At 46.0% G+C, this 26,399-nt stretch overlaps 1 protein-coding gene across 1 annotated transcript; it reads left to right on the top strand.

Annotated features, from left to right (window-relative positions):
• The first annotated feature begins 2,736 nt into the window (after window positions 1–2,736).
• BATF (basic leucine zipper ATF-like transcription factor) lies at window positions 2,737–23,896 on the top strand. Its single transcript, XM_004314967.4, has 3 exons — window positions 2,737–2,972; window positions 5,276–5,380; window positions 23,345–23,896. Exons 1-3 carry the CDS (start codon window positions 2,910–2,912, stop codon window positions 23,552–23,554), a joined length of 378 nt encoding a protein of 125 aa, XP_004315015.1. The 5' UTR covers window positions 2,737–2,909; the 3' UTR covers window positions 23,555–23,896.
• Window positions 23,897–26,399: the final 2,503 nt, after the last annotated feature.

Genomic DNA, 26,399 nt, shown 5'->3' with positions numbered 1-26,399 from the left:
TACCAGGCACTGGGTGTATAGCTGTAAACAAGAGAGTCACGGTCATCAGTTATTATATGGCCCACTTCTCACCACCTTCATCATTACCTCACTGGTCACTGCCACCAGTATTTTTAACTTGGATTCTTAAGATAATCCAGCGCTGTAATCCTAACTGGTCTCCCTACTTCCATTTGCTCCTCTACAGTAAATCTCAACTGTGTCCAGAGAGATCCTGTTAAAACCTGAGTTAGAGCTCATCACTCTTCTGCTCTAAAACCTCCAATGGCTTCTCGTCTGTGGGAGACCACAGACATGGCCACAGTTCTTTAAATTCGTCCCATCAAGAGGTGAAGGCTCTTTCTCAACCCAGGGTGCCTGGGCTGGCCTCGTGACTGTCTTTGTCCAGTAGAATGTGGCAGAAGGACCGTGGTGGGAAAGCTGAACCTCGGGGGGCTTTGAATGCTTCCACTATTCCTCTTGGAATCCTGAAGGGCTATGTTAATGAGCCCCGGTAAGCACGTTGGGGGCGGAGAAACCACGTGGAACAGAACTCTCCTGGGGAAGGCCACCCTAGACCAGCCAATGATCAGCCAGTTTACCAGCTGTCTGCGGACACAGGATGCAGCCCTGCTGGAGATCAGCCTAGCACAGCTGCTACCAGAGGAATCTTCCAGATGACCTGCCAACTCACAAGCTAACTAAATGGCTGTTGTTTTAAGCCACTGAGATTTTTTTTTTCTTCTTTTGTGGTTTGTCAGGCAGCAAAACTAACTGATTCATCATCATCTCATTCAGAGAAACAGTCAAAATACTAACTGTATCCTCCTTAGTTAGAACCTCCTACAAGGTAGGTGCTCAATAAACATTTGTTGAGTGAAATTCACAAATGGAGCTAACATTCTAATGAGGGAAGCCAGGGGAAACAAAGTAAGTAGTTACCAAGTTTTATAAGTGCCGGGAAGGGAAGAGACAGTGACTGAGGTAGAGAATCACAGCGTGGAAATGGGAGGGCAGGTCCTCTAGGGAGCTCCCCACTTCTTTCAGAACAAAAGCCGAACTCCTTACAGTGGCCTCCAAGATCCGAAGTGAACTCCTGGTACCTCTCTGACTTCACCTCCCGCCACGCACTGCTTCTCACTCCAGCTACACTGGCCTCCCTGCTGCTCTTCTACCAACCAAACACACTCCCACCTCAGGTCCTTGCTGGAATGTCCTTCCCCTAGATACCCATACCATTCACTCCCTCCTTTCCTTCGGGGCTCTGCTCATATATCCCCCTTTCACGAAGGCCTTCCTGACCACCCTGTAGAAGTAGCAACCCACTGACCCACAGAATTCCCTACCCCTTACCTGCTTTATTTTCCTCCACAGCACTTGTCGCCATCTGCTGTATTAGATATTAACTTCTTTGTTTACTGTCTGCTTCCGTCACTCGGATATAATTTCCACGGGGTAAGGAATTTTGCTTTGTTCAACTTACCTCTAGGACAGTATTGTCTTAGGGCAGAAATTCAGCCAGTGGACACAACATCCTTCAGGGGCCAGACTTCCTGCCAATTAGGACTAAGCAAGGCAAGTATTTAGCTTTGAGCCATGCTGGGAATAAGGCAAGACAGTTTTTAAAAGCCAGAATGCCCAGGTGTGTGTGGGATTGCTTACTGAGACCTAGTCCAACATGCTCACGGCCAGACAAGTAACAGCTGACTTCACGACATATTTTATAGTCTGCTGGGAGCCTTCTAATCCACTAATCCTCTTATTTGCTTCTTGAAACAGCCCTGAGGGGTAGGCAGGGCAGGTTCTATCATTCTCCATTTACAGATAAAGATAATGAGGGGTATAGAGTTCAAGTGAGCTACCCAAGGCCACAGACAAACTAAGTGGTAGAGGCAGAATTCCTGGTTGTTTTGACTCCAAGTACAGTGATCATTTCACTCTGTGTGTGTGTGTGTGTGTGTGTGTGTGTGTGTGTGTGTGTGTGTGTGTTTAACTGTTTCTCCATTCTGGGATCTGACCTTGTGACCTTCTTGAATCATTAAGATTCCAGGTCAGTCCTGACCCCCTGAAAGACCTTCAACAGAGGAGGCATCTTTTCTCTAAAGACAGCACCTGCCAAGAGGCATAGGTGATGAGTAAGCGTTTAGAGCATCAATTCCAGACCGGCCCCTGTGGCTTTCAGACCTACCACAGTCTCTTCTGTCTGATAGTCAGGAAAGGACCGTGCCCTTGGGCCCCTTCGCCCCTAGCCCACCCCAAGGCAGGCCGGGCTACAAGGGGAAAGGGGAAGGCCTCCCGCAAGACAGGACCGGCAGCTGTTTTCAGGTGAAAACCAGAAAGAAATCCCAGCCCCGCTGCTTTATTTTGGTTTAAAAATCAAGTCGGGTGACAATGGAAACTTTCCTTGCTGTCCTCTCCTTTCTGCCCATGTTGACAGAAGACAGACCTGCTAATTCTGGCTGGGGTTTTTCCCTCCCTCCGCTGTTTTTCTCTTTTATCTCCATCAATTGAAGAGAGCTGTTCTTTCAGACTGCCAAAAGGTATCTGGGGTTTTGTGTATTTTTTTTTTCTTTCTTTCACATAATTCTGTGGGTCTTTTCCCAGATATGTATTTTCTCTCAAGTTAACTTCTAACTTGTTTAAGTTTCCGCCCATGTGACTTCCAGCGCGAGTTACCAGAAACCACAAGAGAGAGAGAGAGAGGGCGCAAGCCCCAAAGCAAGCGACATGTCCCTGTGGGGAGCAGAGCCTCTGCACCCCAGAGTGAGGAGGCCGCTGGGGTCAGAGGTGGCTGCAAGGCGGGCTAGAGGAGGGCCCTGCGGAGGGGGGGTGGGCTGGTGGCCCGGGAGCAGTCAGGAAGGGAGGCCGGCTGGGGACAGGAGAACCCAGAGGCGCGAGGGGCTGCGTGGAGAGCCCGGAAGACTGCAGCCATGCCTCACAGCTCCGACAGCAGTGACTCCAGCTTCAGCCGCTCTCCGCCCCCCAGCAAACAGGTAGGGTCCTGCCTTCTCCTCCTCCTGCCTTCTGATTCTCCGGGGAAGGGCGGGGAGAGGGCCGGGCTGCCTGGGCCTGCCCCGGGAGCTGAGAGGCCAGGAGATGGCTGGTGGCAGGAGTTAGACTAAAGACACAGGATCTGCAGTGAGGCTGTACATCTTGGCGGAGACCCTCGTCCTTCCACCCATCCTGCCAAATTATGTCCTCCTCATCCCCCGATGGTGCGCATCGCCTCCACCTCACCTGGGGTCCCACCCCATGAAGCTTTCGAGGAAGCCAAGAGGAGAATTAGCACCAAAGAACTCTGGTCTCTCAGAGGAAAGAGTCTACCTCTCTCCAAGGCAGCAAAATGAGAGGAGGAGTCTTAACGCGGGCTACGGGCACGCACACCCTGAATGCTAGATGGTTGCCCAGGAGACAGCCCGCAGGACAAGAGAGGAAAGGGATGGGGGTAAAGTAAAAGGCGGCAGAAGAGCAAGTTGAAAGGAGCAGGACCCCGTGCCAGCTCAGAGGATCTATCTTACCTCCTGGGCATGGCTACTGTTCCTAGCACGGGTGGCGGAGAGAGGGCTGGGGGAGGAAGGAAATGAATCAGGAGATGGTTCTGGGGACTCGGAGACATTCCTTAGTAGCTCAGCTCAGCTCTGGGGAAACCAGAGAGATGAAGGTGGAGATTCTGGGAGCATTGGGAGTCTAGGTTGTGACTTCCACCTCAAAAGCTTTCAGCTTGAGGGTTGCCAAAAACAAGAAAACAAAAACGGGGCACCCTGGCTGCCTTTGCAGCTCCTGGGGCTTTCTCCTCACTACATCCCTCGACAGCCCTCTCGATAGGAAGCCCTCTTCCTTCTCATCTAATACATCAGTGGAGGACAATTCCTTATCCAACTTTGTGGTTTAAAAACTGCATTCTTTCATTAGCCTGGATATCCAAGAAGGCTTTCAAAATGCTGCAGACCAAATAACAGTATGTAAACATATACTAAAGCTTCTGTCATCAACATCTAACGGGAGAGCAGCAGGTAGGAAGGAGTCCTAGTGGAGACCTCTAGAGGACGAACAATCCAGTCCTCTGCTCAAGATGGTATCAGAGGGGTTCAGACTACCTGGAAGTTTGTACTCTTCTTAGGAAGGAAATTACTCATGGCTTTCCTGGTAACCTCGTTCCCCATCCCCCTTAGAGAAAGAGCACTTCCTTCCTATCTAACCAATTGCCCTCCGACTGCAATGGCCTGGAAGTATTGGGCACATTGGTGAGACATATGCTTGGTGGGCAGAGTCTTGCCCGAGGAACTGTGTCCCTCTAGCCTGTGGGGTCGTGAGAGGGGACAGGGCCGAAGGTACAGAAGGGTTTCACTCAGATTCCCCCACCTACCCTGCAGCATCTGGGGGAAAGCCGGAGCTAACCTCTCTGCGCACGTAGAGCACATGCCCATCTGTGGGGTGCACTTAGAGAACACCCAAGTTTCCCTGTGTCCTCCTAAGCACCCATCCACTATCTGCCGCGGCCAGGAAATCTCCACCATTAAAACTGTTCTTGGTCTCCAGTCTGTACTAGGCATTGTGCTCAGGGCCATGGGGGATATCAAGGTCACTGAGCATAATGAAGGGAATGCAGGGGAAGAAGAGGCAGATCTGGGAGAGGGACCTCGGTCCATGGGCACAGCAGAAGACACAAGGGGTACAAACAAGGAGGGTAGTGGTGGCAGGGGCGGGGGTGGCTTGGACAGGCATCAGACTTAGCATTGGAAGATGTAACTCTCAGATTACTGTGAGCTCTTGGGCAAGCTCTTTGAGCCTCAGTTTCCCCCATGTATAAGATGGAAATAATCGTATCAACTTCACAGAATTGGGGAATTCAACAGGAGCACCTCTGAGAAAAGGCACTTGCACAGAAGCTAGCACATAGTAGGTACTTAACAGAGTTTTGGGGAAAAAAATAGCAAGAAGGTTCTAGGCCAAAAGTTAGAGGGTGAGGGTGGAGCAGACCTGAAGAGGAGAGGTGATAAAACACACTTCATCGCCTTAACCATCTTTTTCCAAATACGGCCCTATTGAGTTCTCAAGCTCTTTTGCCCTCTTCCTGTATCTTTTGGCCAAAGTTATAGAGACCTAAGAGAGTGTAACAGAGTGTGGAGAAAAGTTCCCTTTTGGGTTCAGCCTTTTGGTAAATAGGGGAGTAGACGGGCAAGTAAAGATGAAGAAATGGAAGGGTGGACAGCAGGATATCAAACACCATGAGAGCCTGCCTCCACTCAGAAGAGAGTGTTAGACTCCCCTAATTCTCATCATCTCTGCTTCCCAGGACTCATCTGATGATGTGAGAAAAGTTCAGAGAAGGGAGAAAAATCGCATTGCTGCCCAGAAGAGCAGGCAGAGGCAGACACAGAAAGCTGACACCCTCCATCTGGTGAGTGTTCAGACCTTTCTTCACCCTCTTGAGCCGTAGGCGTTGCTCCCCACCGCCTGTGGACTCCTGGACCATAGCTTTGAGTCTGCCTGCGTGGGGATGTGTATGTGGGGGAGTTGGTGGAGGGATGCAGGTGAGGCGGGGAGGGGAGGCTCTCCTGTGAGTGCATTGAGAAGATTCCGAAACAGGGGATGGGCCAGGAGGCTGAAAGGGAAATGAGTGCCAAGAGGGCACGAGGAGTAAAGGAGCTGAGTGTTGGCAGCCCAGAGACTGGTGGAAGGCAGATCTACATGCTAAGAGATGGGGTAGCCTGAGACAGCTCCATCCCTCATGAACCCAGAGAGCAGAAGGCAGGACTGCCTTTGGGAGGAAGGTAGAAGGTGTAGAGGAGCCCATTGTCCCACAGTGCTGGGAACACATATAGTCCCATCCCCCGGGAGGCCAGTTGGGCAGCCACCCTGAGGTTTGCATTTGGGACAAGGAGGTCCACAGGGTGCTGCACCCCATACCTCTTTTCTGAACATTATTAAGGTTTGATTTCGAAATTTCTATTTTGATGATATCCCAAGGGGTCTGTGAAAGATACAGTTTCAGGTGCACGTATCTGGGATGGTCACCATCCTGGTTGAGTTGCCTCCAGTCTCACACTTTCTAGGGAAGCCCTGATCCCTGGCTTGAGCAGGCGCCTTGGGTGATCTGAACTGCATTTCTCCCAGCAGTCCAAGATCCTGGTCAGTGTTTCTAAATTCTGGCTGTGTGCTTCATAAAGCAAAGCTTCCTCCTCATCTCCCACACCTTACCACCTCTTTTCTCTTCGCTTTGCCCCTCAATTTGCTCCCTGTTCGACCAGCTTTTATTTCACTGGCTCCTTCCTCTTCCGTCCCTTCAGCCCTTCCTCTGACACCTCTGCCTTCTCGTCCCTCCTCCTGAGCCCTTCCCAAACCTCTGGCATCCCAGTAATTCGTTCCAATGGTAAAAAGGGCAATTGACACCAAAAATGAATATGCTTATGGTTATTTGAAAGATTAGCCTGGTAATTGGCCAGTTAAAGAACAGTTGTTTTATTCCTGTCAAGAAAAAGTAAGATGTAGTTTTAGGTAAAAAGATGCTGCTTTTAGCCTTGTAAGGAAGCAGAGAGCAGGCTGCACCAAGATCTCTGATTGGATGCTCGTGTTTCATTTGAAATGTATTCAACATGTCTTCCATTGCATACGAATGTAGTTTTATGTTCATGAATATTTGTTGAATTGAAAGAAAGAATGAATGAACACCAAGTCTGTTCTTCTCTTTGATGACTGTGATCAGTGGTCTAAATGTTAAGTTGGTGGTGGCCCTGCTTCTTATATGTTCTCCATGATTTCATTATGGCTTAGGGGCTCACAACACTCCAGTTTTTTATTTTAAGCTTGAAAATCTAGGATCACTCACTTGTCTCCATCGCAGTCTGATTCTAATGCAATATTCTTTGGAGCAAGCAAATGAACAAATAAATAGAAATTAGTAAGGATAAAACCTACCTTTTTGTAGAAGTAGACAATGTCCCAAGACTGGAAATATGCTATAAGCTTTATAAGTTTGTAATATTAAAAAATAAAAAACCCTGGAAACTAAGTATAGCTCAGCAGTGCCACAGTCATAAGGACATGGTTTGAACCCCAGCTCTGCCATTTGTTATCCGTATGACCCGCCTTAGACCTTAGAGATGTTCTTAACCTCCCTTAGACTCAGTTTTCTTATTAGGAAAATGGGACAGTAACTACCTACCTCATAGAGATAGTGCATATAAAGAGGTCAAGCGTCAGTCACTGACATATCATAAATATTCAAAAGTTTTGAGGATAATAAGAGTAATATTAATAATAGTTATTATTAGAAGAAACGATAATCACAACTAAGATTTTATGTATATGAATTTATACTTATATATAAATCACAGGATCTCAGGGCTGAAAGATTTCTTAAAGGCTGGAAAGTTCAGACACACGTTTGATGCTTGACACTCTCTACAACACCCTCCGGAAATGGTTCCCAGTGTATTGGTCACTTCTAATGATAGAGAGCTCCCTGCCTCCTAACAGGAGCAGAGGAGTCTTCCTTATCTCGAGCTGCGCCACTGTCTCCCTGGAAATTCAACCCCCTGGTCTTCCTTCAACCCCTTGGGGACGTATCAGTGAGGGTGACATGTATGTTTCTTTGATGTGGCAAGGTTTTCAACACTAACTAATCTGTCTCTCTTTGCAAGACAAGAGTTAGAACCAGAAGATTTAGCCCATCTGATTATACTAGTCATGGCTCTATTGGGATAATCTCTGGGGGTTGGGGGTCCCTGGAGCCCCCAGTCATGTAGTCACCGCATCCACACTCAAACCCCCAGCCTCAGTCTCTAGAATGTTCGCATCTTTCCCACACCTGGACACAAACTCCTCCCCACTCCTTTCTTTTGAGCACCCCGGCACTCATCTTCACTTTTTGCCCAGTGAGTAGGACACCTCAGAGTTTACACAGCAAGCCTGAGGGTTGCAACCAATGCGGCTTATGTTTCTTGACTTTGGGTGGAAGCTTTTGGCAGCAACAGGTAAATCTGCCACCATCAAACAGAGGGTTTGGCTGTGATCTGAAATGTTCATTTCCTCTCAGACAATCGTCACCCATCTTCTACATCCATTATCCTCTTAACTACGTTTGTGATTCAGGTAGAAAACCTTCTACTTTACCACCAGCATTCTTAAGGTTGGGTGCTTGGTTTGCTCTTCACTCCTTTCTGTGCTTGTCTCCACATGCTGAGGCTCTGGAACCATTCTCTGGCCCTCAGACATAGCCATAGGACTCATCTACAAGACGTTAAAGACCAGGGTTTAGAAATTACTGAGCGTACAGTACCAAGTTTGTATCAGTGTGCTAGCCTCATATATGCTGGGATAAACATTGATTTCTCGGTTTCAACTTTGTCACTGTTCTCTCTCTTAAAATACCAAAAGAATTATCCTGTTTCTCTAGTGAGAGTGTGGGATACCTATTATTTAACGTTTTCAGTATCTATCCTATAAGTGGTTTACACCAAAACACTGTATATTGATTGCTTTTGAAATAGCAGAGTGGGGAAGTTGCTGCTTTCAGCAATGTGTTTAACCTCATGCCAATGATATAACATCTCTGGCCTTGACTATCCCTCACATAAACTGAATCAGGTGCTTCTTTTCATACTTGTGATTATCAACAAAGTCCACATTCCGTGGGGTTTTTTTGCTTTGTTTTTGTCTTTTTTGTCTGCACCTCATGGTGTGCGGGATCTTAGTTCCTGGACCAGGGATCGAACCCATGACCCCTGCAGTGGAAATGAGGGGGTCCTAACCATTGGACTACCAGGAATTCTCCCACATTCTGTTTTAATTCTCTTTTGGTTGGTGTCTCAAACAGCACTCATCACACTCAGTTCCTTTTCTCCCGCAGTCAACTATAGAGTCCATTAGGCATAGTAAAGGCATTGATTAAAAGGAGGTCATATCTTGACCCGTTCACTTTCAAAAGATATTAGTAGCTAATAAGTGTATCCAAGATAATCAGCTGAAAAACTAAGAAAAATAATAGGAATCCAGTCAGCTTTCAAAGTTAACACAAAAAGTAATAACTTTTCCTAGGCAAATTAGATTACAAAATTTAATAGGAAAAAAGATTCTGTTTATAATACCAAGAACAGCAAATGGAAGGAAGGAGTAAATTTAACAAAAAATATGCAGGGTTTAATTTTTTAAACTTCAAAATTATTCTAAGTGATTAAAAAAACACTCAAATAAATGGAAAGATATACCTTATGTAAAGATAGCAATTTTCCTTAAGTTAATTTAGAAATTGAATTAATTTAATATGATCTTAATAAGCTAGGATTTTCTGGGTATTGGAGGAAAATGAAATTAGCTATTCTAAGTACCTGGAGAAAAATAACCATGTGAGAGTTTCCAGGAAAATTCTAAAGAAGGAGGGTAATTAGAGACGATTAGCTGAATAAGATATTAAAGTGAATTACAAATATAGATTTCAAAGCAGTGTGGAAAAGACAAAACATTGGACAGAATAGAACACAGAAATAGACCCCCAAGCAAGCTCAAATTTAAGACCCCAATACATATGTCAGTTCCTAAGACACAAGTACAGATGCAAAATGTCTAGGATGGCATTTCAAACCAGAGAGAGAAAGATGAATTATTCAATAAATAGTGTAGGGACTAAATAAATAGGGACAACTGGCTAGTCATTTGAAGAAAAAAAAAAAAAGGTAGAGTTTTCATTTCTTATACAACACACACATAGATTAAATGTGGGAAAAGATTAAAGAAATTTGAAAAAATTAGCATTAAAATATTTATCTTGGAATGAAGTCTTTTCCGGATAAAATGCAAAACCCTGAAGCCATAAAGGGAAAGATTGATATACATTACCTTTATACATGAAAAGTGAAAGTGTCTATACAGCTCAAAGTACCTAATATGCAAAATCAAAGGCAAGTGAAGACTGGGAAAAATACCTGCAACACAAATGACCAAAAAAGGGCATATTTGCTTAATGTATGAGAGCTCTTATGAATAAGAAAGCGCTCAACAACCCAAAAGAAAAAATGAGCGATAATTAGGAATAGGCAATTTACAGAAAGAGAGAAATAAATGGCAAATAAATATGGAAAAGGTGCTAGACCTTACTTAGTTAGGGAAATGACAAAGCAACAGTTAGATCCCCTGCCAGATTGGCAAAGACAAAAAATGTTGCTAATACACCATGTTGCCAAGGTGATGGATAAGCAGGTACCACCACACACTACTAGAAGTCTAAGTGGGTACAGTTCCGTTAGAGGGCAATTTGACCATGTCCATCCAAATTACAAGTGCACATACACTGTAACTCGGCAATTTTACATCTAGGTGTCTGTTTAGAAACATACCCACAGATTGCACAATTATGTACATGTAAAGATAACCATTGCTGCATGTTTTTTCATAGCAAAGACTGGAAACTAGCTAAATATTCATCAGTAAGGGACTCAAATAAACTATCGTTTGTTCATTCAGTGGATACCACGAAGGTGTTAAAATAACGAGTTATATACAGATGTGCTAATCTGAAAAGATTATCTATACTCTTAAGTGAAAAAGTATGAGTATGGTATATAGTTGTCTCCCATGCATATTTTTAATAAAAACATATGTGCATATGTGTATAAACTTTAAAATTTTCAAATAGGTTTCCCCCCAAAATTGCTAACGATATATATTTCTGAAAAGTAGGACAAAAGGTCTAAAGCAGGAGAGAGATACTTTGCATTTTTTTTACCTTTTTATATAGTTTGGATGTCTTTATCATGTGCTTTTATTTTTATAATGTAAATATTTAAATTCCCAATATCGATCATTATTACATATGCATTAGGATGATTTCTTTTCTAATTTGATTTCAAACATTGAATAGTCTTCCACTGTGACATTTTATCCCTTGAACATCCTACATAAATATCTCAGTCCTTTGGGACAACCAACTGTCAGCTGGGATTTGTAATGAGTAATCCTAAGGTCTCCAGCGCTAGTAAGAGATGACAGACCAGTTTCATTTGTGTGGTTATCCTGGTAATTGTAGGATATCTCTGGTGCCTTGGAGCAGGAAGGATTTTGAGTCTGTATCCCAGGTTAGCAGGAGAGTTGAGATCAGTTGAGAAGCTTTGTTCATGAAAAGGCTAAAAGTAGAGGGGGTGGTGGGCAGACAGCAATATTAGCCGAGAGCTGTGATGTTGACAAGTCAGACCTGGCCTTGAGGGTGGAACTGGAATGAAAGTACAGTAACAGGGCCAAATCTGGAGCTGGAACTTCCGGTACTTAGATGGGGGTAGGACAGGTGCTTGCCTGGGGCTGGCTCCTGAAGGAGTCTCACATTCGTTTAAAATAAGAAAAAGATTTACAGGTTCCAGGGTAGATCTTTAATGCCATATGTAACAAACATCATGAGTGTAAATTATGCCTGAAATTAAGTTGTTGCTATGAGAAATAAGGTATTTACAATTGGAGGAAAACTGAGTAATGGAGGAAACGAAGCTCAGCAAAGATATTAACTTCCTGGGCCTTCTTAGAAAGAGACACTGTTGTTCTTGGTTTTCTGGGAAGGCCTGGGAGAGAAGCCTGTTCATGGTCCTTTTTCATTCCGTCAGTTTTTTTCTCTCTCTGGGAGACCATGCCATAAGATTTATTGGCATAGAGAAATCACAGGTAAAATAAAATAAAATAAAACAAAACAAAAAGCTAGAAAGTATGTTTTAGCTAGTTCCACCCTAAAGAAGTTCAGTGTAAAATCAGTGAACTTTCTGTGGAAAAGAGCCATTTCTCTTGGGCCTCTATTGCTATGAACTTCTTTTTATTAAAAACATATTAATTGTATTAGGTTAAGTAACTTGTCTGAGGTCATACATCTTGTAACTAGGTCTGTCTGACCGAAGAGCCCATCTTCCTAACCACTAGGCAACACAGCCTCTTCCTTTGGACTCGCATGAAGATGTATTCATCTTCCCTAACTGATCCTCCTTGAATCTCTTCCTGAATTTTTTTCTCTTGTTCTTTTAGAAACATCCTCCAAAGTTGACACTTTTCCTCCTCCATCATTAGGCCTAGTCGAGAAATTAACGACGTCTCTAAGCAATAGATTGATATAGCCATTGAGACCATTTTTAAATAAAGCTGTGTAGCGATAACTATTAACATCTTGCTCTTTGGTGCAGCAATTCCACTTACAGGAATTTGATGCACAAAGATGCTCAATTCATCATTATTTGTGAACAGTAAACACTTTATCAATACTATAAAACTGGACATATACCCAACTACTGGAGATTAAGTATATTACAACACATTCATATGCTAGAATTTTATGCTGGCAATAAAAATGACTAAGTGGATCTGTATTTATCAACACAGAAAGATGTCAATTACATAGCACTGAGAGAAAAAGCAAGTGACAAAGAGTATGCAGAGTATAACTCCGTTGATGTAAAATTTGTGGTTTGGAGGGCATGTTTGCATGCATAAAGAGATGTCTGGAAGAATATTCTCCAAAATGATAATAATGGTTATTTCTGAGTGGTTGAATTTTGAATAGCTCACCTTATTCCTGGTACTGTTCTGTAATTCTTTTTATTATGATGAATGTATACCATTTAAAAAATCAGAATAAAAAATTAGACTATTCTCATTTGGGAAGGAAAAACACACTAAGGAATTCACCAGCCCTAACTGCTTGTCCTACTGACAATGGGTCAGTATGGTTATGGACGGGAGGCATGTTTGAAAGGAGGCCAGCTTCTCACCAGTCTTGGCATTATAAGGAATTTCTGTCTAATGGGATTACATGTCCCAGGTCAGAAATTGACGACACCCATTCAGGTGAAGTCTTCATGAAGCTGTTCTCAGCAGCTACCAGACTACTTTCTCTTGGAAAGGATGAGGGAGTCTCTCTAAACCCCAAGCTGCTCTGGGGTTTTCCTTAGTCTCCTCTGTAGGACTAGGTTGGCCCTCTGAGTCCTAAGGGGTTCCATAGATTGATTCCACAGGACAAAGTCCCCTTCAGATTGTGGGGTATCTGTAGAGGATCCTGCCATGGGTTCACATGGTAGCTTGTGGAGGGAATAACAAAAACTATAGTCATACAGCATTCTTGATGGAATCACAGAATTAAAAGGAAACTCAGAGATACTCTAGGTCACCCTGCTGTGTTACCAGTGAGGACACTGATGTCTTCCTTAAGGACACCCAAGAACCCAAACCTCTTGCCTTCCCACCTCTTGCTTTTGTTTTTGTGCCACTTTGCTGAACAGGACTTTGCTCGGCAGATGGTGTTGCCCTCATATGTCCTTTTGCAAAGGGTGAGCCAAGAAGTAGGCCATTAACTAGGACACGTAAACGGCCTAGGCACTCTTCAGCAACAAAACCCAAGCACACAGCAAGAGACGAAAAAGGCAGAGAGTCCCAGGCTGAGAGGGGCTAAGTTTAAATGTTCCTTTATTTAAAAAAGGTCTTAAAGTTGTAATCCAAAATCAAAAGGACAATGACATATTGGGGGAAATATTTGTGTCAAATTAAATAATTTCAGATTTAATATTTTCTTTTTTAAAGAATTTTTTTCGATGTGGACCATTTATAAAGTCTTTATTGAATTTGTTACAGTATTGCTTCTGTTTTATGTTTTGGTTTTTTGGCCGTGAGGCATGTGGGATCTTAGCTCCCCGACCAGGGATTGAACCTGCTCCCCCTTGCACTGGAAGTCGAAGTCTTAACCACTGGACCTCCAGGGAAGTCCCCTTGATTTAATATTTATACTATAGAAAGAACATTCTTTTTAAGAAAAACATCAAGACTCCAATAGATAAGTGGGCAAAGGCTATGAACCGAAAGCTTACGTAACATTTTTTCCTACCAAAATGAAAATAACCCAATTTTCTATTCTGATTGTGCAAACAATACACACTATGGATTTCTCAACCTCAGCAATATTGACACTCTGAGTTGGACAACTCTTTGTTGTGTATGTGGGAGGGGGTTGGCCCCCTGCACTGTAAAATGTAAAATCTACCCACTAGATGCCAGTAGCACGACCTCACCCCTCTAGTTGTGAAAATCAAAAATATTTCTAAATCTTCCCAAATGTTCCCTTGGGGGGCAAAATTGTCCTTGGTTGAGAATGCTGTACTAGCGAATAGACCTGCAGAAATCTTATTCTTGGTAATTGATAACTTGTAACATTAAAATGAAATTAAGAAACCTTCAAAAAGTTAGTTGGCAAAATAAATTATTTAAAATTATAACACCTAAATCCCAATGAAGTTGTAGTAAAATTAATATATACATTCACTGCCGATGACATTGTATATATTACATAACCCTTTTACAGCAATACTTACATGAACTGGAAGATGTTCACTGCAGCATTATTTATAATAGCAACCAAAATGTCCAACATTAGAAAGCCATGTTAAGTAAACTGTGGATCATCTATTTGTTGATGTCACCATTAAAAGAATAATTATGGTGATTTTTTAAGTATGACAAAATTATGACAAAAAGGAAAATACAAATTGTATATGTACTCTGAGATTTTATAAAAATAAGTATCCATGTTCGTTAAAAAGGACAAGATGGCAACATATACAAATGAAAAGAGTCACGTTTAGAGGACTGTGATCATGGGTGGGTATACTTTTTAAAAAATGTCTTTAGTTATACTGTATACTTTTTATTTAAAGACATAAAAAAAGATCAAATAGAGCGCTGAGTGAATTCTGGTAGAAATCGAGGATGAGAACAGAGAGGGTATCATTGAGTTAGAATTTGGGGGGCAGGCTTTGGTAGGAGATCTTATCATTTATCATCCAAATAGGAACACTTTTGAGTGAAAAGAGGCACTAGTAAAAATTACACTAGGAGGGTAGCTATGAACTGGGACTGTCCCTGTAAACATCTGGTCACGCTGGACTTAGGGGAACCAAGGAAGGTGACCTAAAGCTCTTAGGAAAATTCAAGAGTAGTAATAAATTTCAGAGCCAAGCAGAGGGGGCTAGATTCCTGGTACCAAAATGCAATTTCCTGCACTAGATAACTCTGTAACTAACATATTTTCCAGGTATTCAGCTGGCACAAGACTATGCCTTATTGCTAAGGGTTTGGGGAGGTCCAGAAAATGACAAAAGCAAAGGCCATACTCCTAGTACTAGAGCTCACGTCAGCAGAAATAATTCATTCTGCTGTACAAGTATATGTGAAATGCCTCCTACGGGCATTTTTTCTAGGTGCTGAGAATTCAGCTGGGACAAGACAGACTAAGTCCCTGATTTCAGGGACCTTACGTTCAACCAGAAGTCAGACTGGAAAATCAACTGACCAATCGTTATTTATTGTTTCACTAATCACACAAAGGGAAGAGGGCTTTGAAGAAAACCAAATAGTGCAATATTGACAGTGACTTAGGGACAGGGATGGGGACAGTGATCAAGGAAGGTCTTTCTGAGGCCCTGACATTTGAGATCAAATACGAGTCAAGAGAAGGAGCCTGGGAAGATCTGGGGAAAGGATGTTCTCTTGCAGAGACTTCAGGTCAAACCGTGAGGGGCCTGTCAGGGTCAGAAAGATGCCTTGTGGGGCCTGGGACTGTGGAACATGAGGAGGAACTCAGGAACAAAGGCCACTGTGCTGCAGGGAGCAGGAACCAGATTGGGGGTGGGGGTGGGGGGAGGGTCAACAGAATGAATTCAGATTCAGTGGGGACAGAGTGGGGGCAGATATATCTGAAGCTAAATTCTGATCTACAAAATGGGAAGCAATTACACCTCACTGGGCTGTTTGAGAGTTTGTTCTCTGAAGAAATGTAAAAACAAAGCAATAGTGCATTTTTTGTCTGTTTTGCATTGGAGAGAAGACTTTATTTGCTTAATGCAGAGAGGCTGGCATTTTCCTATAAATCAATCAGGTAAAGATATCAGATGTATTATCATATATGAAAACATATGCCCTACTTTCCAGTTGTTTATATGAACTTTAAGAACACAAAGGGACTTCCCTGGCTGTCCAGTGGTTAGCGCTCCGTGCTTCCACCGCAGGGGACACAGGTTCGATCCCCGGTCGGGGAACTAAGATCCTACATGCCAAAAAAAAAAAGAACGCTAACGGTTTCACTGGCTGGGCTTTTCACCACCACTGGTCAAGTCTCCTTTGCTTGGTATGGTTCAGACAGGTCAAGTTCAAGCCAGGGAAACTGTATGCAGGGTTCTCACAGTGGTGTGATTCTGCTGTCCCCACTCCATAGCTTCAGTTTGGGGAACAAAAGCAGGGGTTTGACTGGGCCTTTTTTAAGAAAATGAATATCTTACACTCACTTGTAACTATCCTAGAGTTAAAAGTAGAAGCTATAAAAGTACTTAAATGCTTGGTTAAGCACTCCCTGGGGAATTTCATGGACATCACAAACAGCAGACCCTTCAAATGCAGGTCTCAGATTTTAGTAAATTATTATGGACTCCAAGTAGGCAATCAAGCAACATGATTTTACTGAACACCTACTATGTGCCAGGCACAGTCCCAGTCACTGAGGACAAAACAGTGAAGACAAGGATAGCTCCCGTCCTCATGGAGCTCAACAATCTAAAGGACAACTAATTTGATAAAGTTATCATTAATGAGATTCCAATAAGTGCCTTACCTCTCACCTTTCTGTAAGAATGAACTATCCTGGGCTACTTGAAATTTTCACCAAATATGATTCTTTGCCTTGAACAGTCATTAATTTTTTTTTTTTTTTTTTTTTGCGGTACGCGGGCCTCTCACTGCTGTGGCCTCTCCCGTTGCGGAGCACAGGCTCTGGACGCGCAGGCTCAGCGGCCACGGCTCACGGGCCCAGCCGCTCCGTGGCACGTGGGATCTTCCCGCACCGGGGCACGAACCCGTGTCCCCTGCATCGGCAGGTGGACTCTCAACCACTGTGCCACCAGGGAAACCCAGTCATTTACTTTTAGAAAAAATTTTTGACTTAGAAATGTCCTCCTCCTTCTTTAAAGTTCTTTATATTATAGTTATATTATTCATACTATGTTATACAATAAAATTATTTAATAAAATAAAAATATATAAATATATAACATATGATATAATAAATTTAACAAAATCAAACATTGTATATATTTATATTGTTATATTATTTTAAAGAGGAATCCACTATGGACATAATTGTCAAGCTAGTTCCTCATTAAGCTCACCTGGGAAGTGTTTTTTTAATCTTGATGCTTGAGACCCAGTCTGGAACAATTAAATTGGAACCTGTCAGGGGTGAAATCGAGGAATTAAGATTTTTTTTTTTTTTTTTTTTTTTTTGCGTTACGCGGGCCTCTCACTGTTGTGACCTCTCCCGTTGCGGAGCACAGGCTCCGGACGCGCAGGCTCAGCAGCCACGGCTCACAGGCCCAGCTGCTCCGCGGCACGTGGGATCTTCCCGGACCGGGGCACGAACCCGTATCCCCTGCATCGGCAGACGGACTCTCAACCACTGCGCCACCAGGGAAGCTCCAGGAATTAAGATTTTTTTATAGCTCTTCAGGCAACTGCAGTGTACAGCCAGGGTTGAGAATCAGGGAGCAGTGACATTTGAAGCCTGTCAGGTGCGTGTGGTGGAATGTGTGCAGTGAATTTGGGGCAATTTTGTGGGTATATACCCAGACAGTCTGTCTCAGAGGCCCGGCAGCTTAAAACAAAACAAACAATTCAAACCTTGATGTTGATGGCAATGATTAGTTGTTTGTTTTTCAAAATTGGACTTGCTAGTGATAACCTTTCTAGCTTGAGGTATCAGTCAGGATTGCATTCTGCTATGAGTTATAGAAAAACTATCAAACAGAGGCATCAACAAGTCACCATTTGTATTTTATATTTTTCTCATATACTAAGAAGTTCAGAAGTAGACAGTCCAGGGATAGTGCAAGGATGTTGTCAAAGAACCAAGCTCCTTCTTTCTCTCTGCACAGCCATCCTCAGTATGTGGATGAGTTTTCATCCTCAGGGCTGCAAAATGGCTGCTGAACCTCCAGGCATCAATCCGTGTCCAGGGAGGGTAGCCTTTGTCTGGTGAAGCTCTGCCTTTTTCCCTGAGGAGAGAAGCTCGTCCCCTCCCTTCCTACCCCCTACCCCCCCCCCCATTTCTGCTTATGTCTTATTGGTCAGACTCTGTCGCATGGTCATACTTACCTGCAGGGGAAGCTGGGTAATTGAGGAATTCTTTTCCCAGCCTCTCTAGAGGAAAGCAGGGGGAAGGAGTTTGGAACAGATATTGAGTGAGCCAACCTATAGTGTTTCTCACACACGAGGTCAATGAAATCATAGCCCTGAAAGCCAAAGAACAGGAGAGAGGAACCCAGGCAGGGGCCTGAGGGGCATGGCTGACGTGGCTAAACATCAGTGGATGATGAGGTGCTGGCGGCCCTGGAGCTTCAGCTTTAGGTATGAAAGTGAAGATTTCTCCAGAATTGTTCAGTGCAAAGACCTGTGGTTTAGTGATTCCTCTTCTCTTCTCATCCGGTGAGGAACAGGAGTTGGAGTTAATTTCCCCAGGATTCAGGGCAAAGGTAGGCATAGATCCCACTATGGCTTGGGATGTGTCCTACCTCTCAGTTCACAGACTCCTCCAGGAAACCTGGGCTCCACCCTATGTCTGCATGGGGGACAGGGGTCCGAAACTGCTGGAGACTGAACAAGTAACTGGGTGTGAGGGACATGAGCTTGACACACTACTCTCGCATTGAAGTGTGGGTGGGAGCTGAAAGGTCACCTTGCCAATAAATGACTGCATGTTCTGTTGAGGAGGAAACACACAGGGACTATTTTCACCCTTCTGGAAAGTGTGATTAGAAAATTCAAGGAGAAGGTCAAGGCACAAACCAGAACTGGCAGGAAGGAGGACCAAGCCCTGCTCAGAAGGCCTGGAGAGGCCCTGCCAGAGCCTTGGGTCAGGGCCTGTCCTCAGCCTTGGTCCCAACTGGCTTCCCTGTGGGTAAGGGACCCACCTGGGGATTCCCCATCATTCAAGCGCTCTACAGTGACCCGTTACTTGGCCCCTCCACTAGGGAATTTCCCAGAATGTTCCCACACCCCCAGAAGCCTCCTCCTTAGCCACCCCCAAGCTGCTTGTGGTTCCTGGTAGGGGTGGCATCAAGTAACCTCACAGGTGAGTGTGAACTGTGAACATTAGCAACTCAATTTGCACGAGGCGGGAAAAGAGGGAAGATGAAATTGGAAAGTCAACCAGGCTGAGGCCTCACAGGAGATAATTACCAGGTATCATAAGATTTAAACAGACTTCAAAGGCAAGAGAGCATGGTGGGCACAGACTCTGAAGCCAGACTGTCTCAGTTCAAGCACTGGTGCTGCAACTGACAAGCTGTGTGATCTTGAACAAGTTACTCAACTTCTCTGTACCTTAGGTTTTCCTCTTCTGTAAAATGTGGCTAATAATATTATCTACTACGTAGGATTGTTACAAAGATTAAATACAATGATAATTGTAATTATGTAATCGGGCACATGGTAGCACCCAATAAATGTTAGTTATTATTAAATCAAACTGGATTATTCTTTTAAAATTTTGGTTTCTACTAATCTTTCTCATATAAATTGAGTCTATGTACCTCTGCTCCCAACACACCTACTCCTTCCCAACAGTTAGAGAGGCTCTGGTTGGCTAATATACACAGGTAGTCAATTTAAAATCTGAAATATTTGAGCTGCAGAGGGCTTGGAGATCTTCTGATCCTGTGGTTTTCAACATTCACTGCACATTAGAATCCCCTGGGGAGCCCTTAACAGCCCAATGCCCAGGTGCACCCAGACGGATTAAATCAGAATCAGGCATCAATACTGTTAAAACTTTCCAGGGATCCCACTGACCCCAGCGTGTGACCAAGGCTGAGAATCATTGTGTTCGTCCAGTCTTCCTGTTTTAAAGTGAGGCAACTGGGGCTCAGAGTGGGAAAGGGAGTCACCGAGCCAGGACCCAGGACCAGGACCCCTGTCCACAGTTAACTGATGGAGCCCACCATTGTCACATATTTCGGACCTCACTGTGCATCTGGGGAAGGTCTGGCCCCGAGTTAACCCTCTCACAGAGTAGCTGGACAGGAGATTCCCTCCCAACTCAGGTCAGGAGGCGATGATCAGCTCTGTGATTGGAAGAGTGTAACCAACTCAGGGTTCTTGTACTGTGTTTAAGGATCACCCAAAGCAAGACCCAGTTTTCTCTTGGAAGGCTACTGATCTTAGTGACCTTCAGAGACCGCAAGTCACGAAGTCTCTCAGGAGAAGCCATGGGTGTGTTAAGAGGAGCATAGGGCTGAGGATGGGGAAGCCCTGAGCCCAGCCCTGCTCTGCACCTACATGGTTATGGGGCTTTGGATGAATCACTCAAAGTTTCTGGCCCTCTGAGAAAGTAGGTGTCTTGAGGTGAATCTCTAGCCCTTTGCCCTAGCAGCTGCTGCCACCAGCCTGTAATAATTTTGGGGGGTGTGCGCAATAGGTTTGTCCCAGGGTCTCAGTTGGCCTCATCTGTAAAGTAGGGATAATAGCAGCTGGCCTTGCATAGCCACCTCAGAGGGTTACTGTGAGGAGCCTGAAGTGCCTAAATGAATTCCAAAAAGTAAAAAGCAGGTTACTTGGAAGCCCAAGGGCAGGCTCACCCCTCCCCCATCACAGGAGAAGACATGCATGTTAGAAGCCAAAATTTACTTTCTAAACATTACTTTCCTTTTCCCCTTGAGTTCTTGGTTTCCAGCCCCCACTGGGAATTCAGGGGGAAATTAGAGGGGTGTGATCATGGTACCTCTGGGTCAAGACCTGCTCCCATGGCCACCTTTGCCATCTGTCCCCGTGTGAGAGCCCCTTCCACAGCATGACGGCCCCAGGGAGGGTCAGAGTGGACCAAGCAGTGGCAGGTGGGGATGTGGAGGGATGAAAACCCCAGATCAGCCACTTCCTTCTGCGAGCGAAGTCAAACTCTTCCTCTGCTAAGTGTCTGGCTGGCGGCAGGTCCCCTGGGCTGGCAGTACTGCTTTCTCTGGGGCCCTGGCGGGAAGCAGTCTTGCTTCCCAAGGTAAAGACGAGTTTCTTGTCACAGTTGGTTATTTTCTACTTAGAGGCGGTGGCGGTTATGAATGCTCTCCTCGCGCTCTGGGATCTCCCAGGAGGGCGGGGAGAGGGAGAGGAGAAAGCCAGAGCTCAGCAGGGCTCGCTGAGGGAGGAAGAGCCCGCTGTCACTTCCCGAAAGCTGGGCCGGCCTCTAGGCGGAGAGAAGGTCAGAGCGATTGGTCCCTGCGGCCCGCCTACCCCACCCCTCCCTTCTGCCTCGGGGTTTGCCCAGGCTCTTTGGAGCACAGAACTTACAGTAAACGTTGTCACCAGTGGAAACTCTCAGAGGGGGTGAGGAAAAGGGCTAGAGGAAGGGGCCAGGACTCCCGGCCCCCAGTTCCCGTCTTACCAACACCCCCCGGTCTCATGTGTTGCTTTATCTTACCTTTTGGTAAAGAGGGGATGCCCTCTCTCTGGGATGTGCCCGGAAACAACCAAATGGTAAGATGAATGAGCCGGTCACACCCCGCAGAAGCGGCAGCCCACGCCCCTGACTCTATCATCATGGCTGTTGGTATCCCAACTCCCCCACCCCATTTTAGAGATGGGGGTTTTCTCTGTACCGACCTAGGCACATTTTCTAGCTCAGTGCCACATACAGGAAATGCCAGGGTGAGGCTGAGCACGCTCACACTTGTTCTGTACAAACGGATGGAATCTGGCTTGATGGATAAGGCCACATTCTCCTCTACCACTTAAAAAGAACCCCCAGGTGCATGGGTTAGGGCAATTGGCAGTGTAACAAGCTCTCATTAACCTGTAGCTTATGCTCCTGATGGATTATCTAAGGCAAATTTTAAATGTCAAGTTATCTCACATCTGCTCACTCCCCACTGTAATTCTGAGTCAACTTCTGGTCCAGCTGTTGATGTCATCAGGCAGCCAATCAACAAACACTTGAGTTCATACTCTAGGCCAGGCACTTAATAAGTGCTTGAATAATTAAAATAAATTTATTACCATATTTAACATTAATATCTATTGTTTTCAAACTTGCCTGATCATCAGAATAATCTGGGGCACTTGTTAAAACTTCAGATTCCCAGAATTCACAGAAAATCCCAAACCCACTGAGTTCAAATCTTTAGATTTGAGGAAGGGCCTGGAACTATATTTTTATCAGGCCCTCAGATTAATTCTAATGATACAGCAAGTTTGGAAAATACTAACCTAAGTGAAACAGAACTAGAAAAATAAGATCTGGACTCCAAATATTAGGTCGCTTTTTGAACTGAAATGTAATTTATTTGCATCTCCAGTGCTATTTTTCCTTCCTCTGTGGGTACCAATGATTAGCCCAGAAGGTCTATTTGAGTCAAGGAATGTGAACCTTAAAATCACATTGGAAATGAAATTCCCCTGGGTTTTCTGAAGGTGGGATCGTTTTCCAGTAAATGCTAATTACCAGGGTGTCATTGTTGATTAATTAATGATGTGATCAGTAATTAGCACTCTTTACCCTGAGTTTTTCTGATTAGCATGTTATCTGATGGTTCCCTTAAGCAACAGGGGAAAGGTGTTTCTGGAAAAAAGGAAGCACAGGTGCTTGGGACACACCCAGAGTACTACAGAACAAGCTGCTGGAAGAGCAGAATGGCGTGGAATCGAACGCTGTGCTGGAGTTTGACTATTTACTATTTAGAAATACCCTAAACATTCTAGAATCTGGGTGAAGTAGACAATTAACCGTGGACTCCATTTTTAAGACTAAATGCAAATGGTAACGTTAGGAGAAGACACCGTATAACATAGAGAGGAAAAGACTGAAATTAGTTTAAGACGGTCTCACAAACTCTTTTTGATTTTTGCTGGGCTCTAGCCTCCCAGCCGGTTTCCCTCGACATATACTTGCCGCTCTCAACCCTCGTACACACTCACAGAGATCTATGCATGTACACCTGCGCACAAAGGAGCACACATGCAAATTCACGCATGCCTTCACACACACGTCTCTCTTAGTTGGGACCATGTGAAACCGCCATTCTTATAGGTCAAAACAGACAAGTAGCAATTTCATATGGTTCAAGCTAAAAGCTATGCACATACATGCACAAATATACGTGTGCTCTAGATGCACCCATCCACACACAGGACACATACAAATATATATGCACACGTGCACACTCGCATGTGCAGAAAAAATCACCGATGCCCTTCTCCATGGCTGTGCTAGTGAAAATCTAACGCAGACTCCCGCTTCACAACGCCCCCCCCCCCCGCCCCGCCCCCGCAATCTTGCAGAGCGCTGACATTAACCTGCAACGCCCATCCTTTCCGCTCGCAGGAGAGTGAAGACCTGGAGAAACAGAATGCAGCGCTGCGGAAGGAGATCAAACAGCTCACGGAGGAGGTGAAGTACTTCACGTCGGTGCTGAGCAGCCACGAGCCCCTGTGCTCCGTGCTGGCCCCCGGCGCGCCCTCGCCCCCCGAGGTGGTGTACAGCGCCCACGCCTTCCACCAGCCTCACGTCAGCTCCCCGCGCTTCCAGCCCTGAGCTCCCCGAGGGCGGGAGAGAGCGGAGCCCCCAGCCCCGGCTGCTCCCAGGCCTCGGGAGGGGCACGCAGACTGTGGCCAGCGGCCCTCGTCCCTCAGCGCCCTCTCTCGACCCGGAGACCCGGAGGTGGAGGCCTGGACCGGGATGGAACACAGGACGCAGCTGCTGGACGTGTGAACGGCCTCCCGAAGCGTGGCCAACCGCCCGGCAGCGTGGGCTGGACCTTCACGTGGGTGGGAGGCCGGATCCCGAGCTATGTCAAGCATAACGCCCAAGTCCCATGGCACAGAGGGAGGAGGGGTAGGGAAGGGTTATTTTTCTAAATAAATGTCTTAAAAGAAACCAGTCTGGCCAGGGCTTGAAACCTTAAGTTCTGTGGGGTTGGGGTCGTTATTGGTTCTTGGCCTCAGGAGCCCTTAAAGCTCCGGAGATTCAGCTAATATTGCTTCTTTTCCATGGCTTGTTAATCTACTTGGGAAGCTGGGTTTTCTCAAAGAATCTTCAATTCTCCTTCTAGGCATCTTCTTGATTTTCCTCCCCAAATCATCTCACTGTGACCTCTCACTTTCCATTCCTCATTGCATCATGCTTTCTAGATTGTCTAGACGTTTCTAGGGTCCTTCTTTAGACAAGAGAAGGACCAGCGCCAGATGCTGTGGAGTGGGATGGTCATTCGAGTTGGTACTCTCATCTCCCACGACTACACTGACTCAGCCCCGGCCAGACGGCCAGCGCTGGAGGATGCTGCGTGCCAGGCCCCACGCAAGGAACTCCAGCAGCACAAGGAGCACCTCACGTGAAGGCGAGGCTTTCCTCATGCTCTCGTGGGGCAACATGTGGTTCAGAGACACAGGCGCTGCGTGTCCTGCTGAGGACTCCACCTCCCCTGGGAAGCTGGGATAAAGCACACACGACTTCGCCGTCTCCACAGTCTGCCATTCTGAGCACGGTCTGAGGGCAGCAGTGGCTCAGATAACACAGGGCTATCTTCAGGGCTTCAAATCCACAAGTGCTGGCAGAGCTGAAACCAGTGTGCTCTGCTTCCCCTGCTCTGATGTCCAACTGCTCCTCAGAAATCCCCAGGCTAAGTGCCCGCTGGCCTTACCCACACCACTCCCCACGAGCCGTGGCAGGGCCTTCCCACACACGTGGCCCCTGCCCAGCCAGCTGGGGCCCAAAGCGACAGGGATCGCCACGGAAGGTGTCGGATGCAGCCCCTTCAGCAGCCTTCAGTGGGACTACCACTGCCTGCGGACCCCCTGCTGGTGGCCGTCTTGGTGAGCACAGGAGAAAGAGAGGAACAGGCCGGCTCCGCTGTGCCGGCACCTCCTCAGCCTGCCCACCAACAGCTCTGGTTGGCTTGAGGCAAGGTTTCAGCTCTAGACCTCCCCTGCCCAAGTGTCTCCTAACCCCTGGGATTATGCCGATGTTGTGCTAGTGTGATTACTAAACTCTGCAGAGGCCTGGAAAAGCTGTGTCCTAGCACGTGGGCATCTGACTTCCTTGCAGCCTAACTATGGGAGGAGTCCAGCCCACGAGCCTCTGAAGGCACACTGCCATCGTTGGGCTGCCCACCCCTGAAGCCAGTGCCTGTGGATGCCCAGAGTACGGGAAGTGGGCTCAGAGCCCTGTGGGAGACAGGCCAGAAGACCTTCCCCAAGGATCAGCATCGCTTCCAGTGCAGAATCCTGCATTTTAACCTTTCGTCTCCCAACAAAACTTGGTAAATGAGGCTCCCCTTCCAGTGCACGGACTCGGTGCAGACTTGGGTGTGTGATGAGGGGCTACAGCAAGGAGGTTCTCTCTCATCAGTTTCCTTAGGGCTTGGTTCCTGGTAGCTGATGCCCAGGGTAGCTCCTTCCCACCCCTGTTGTGACAGGCAAAGCAAAGAAGCCTATGGTCACTTCAGATGTGGCCTGCGTTGAATAGAATTCATTTTCCTTTCTTAGTTTTAGGAAGCGGAACTTTCCAGCTAGTTCTACCTGCACCAGGCCTCTCATGGGCCTCCTTCCAATCAGAGATGTTTCTCCCCCCACCCTGCTCTAGTGCTGTGATTTCCCCCCAGAAACCCCCGCAGAAGGCACATGACCAGTACTGAGCATCTTCAGATGACATTCAGAGCCAGAACCAGAAATGCAGAGCTCACATGTGCGGCTCGCATCTCTCGGAAGGACTTCTCTTCCCCTTTCATTCTCTACTTTCTAATGACCTGGGGCAGTTCCACTTCTCCTTTCTGATCAGTCTGACAGAGGCTATAGAAGTCTAGGGTGAGCGCCAAAGCTGACTTCGTTGCCACACAGGGAAATTGGAGGGGCAGCTGCAGATAGGTGTGAACTTCCAGAACCTTGACCACGGATGTCGCACCATCCAGGTTCTGTCCCAGCCTCCTACCCATGACAGGGATAGTTCCCTCAGGCTGGTGGACCAGTGACACACAAATGCCTCCAGGGCCCAGGCAGGGACTATAAATACATGAAACTCACCGGGAGCAGGACAGTTGGGAGTGGCAGGGAGTGTGGCAAACTGAGGAGTGAGTGCTTACCTGCCTAAAGCAGACAGCCGCCCCTCGGTTCTATCCCCTGCTGCCGTGGGCAGCACAGGAAGCACAGGGAGAAACAGCCCCCAGACTGCAGCCTATTCTCTTCTCGTCTCTCCCCCGGCTTCTCCTCAGCGGCCTCACGTGCATGTTGGTGGACATACCAGCTTACAAAACTGGTCCATCCACACTCCTCCCCCACAGCACCATCCCTGGGCCACCCCGTCAGGCCCAGGGGTGCCCCTACCAGTGTCTGATCTACTCTGGCAAAGAGTTATCCAGGGAAGAGGACTACAGCTGCTGGAAGCC

Source organism: Tursiops truncatus, chromosome 2, assembly GCF_011762595.2.
Source record: "Tursiops truncatus isolate mTurTru1 chromosome 2, mTurTru1.mat.Y, whole genome shotgun sequence".
Classification (NCBI taxonomy): domain Eukaryota; kingdom Metazoa; phylum Chordata; class Mammalia; order Artiodactyla; family Delphinidae; genus Tursiops; species Tursiops truncatus.
Note: the sequence above shows the minus strand (reverse complement) of the source record. Positions and strands in the feature narration are given on the sequence as shown.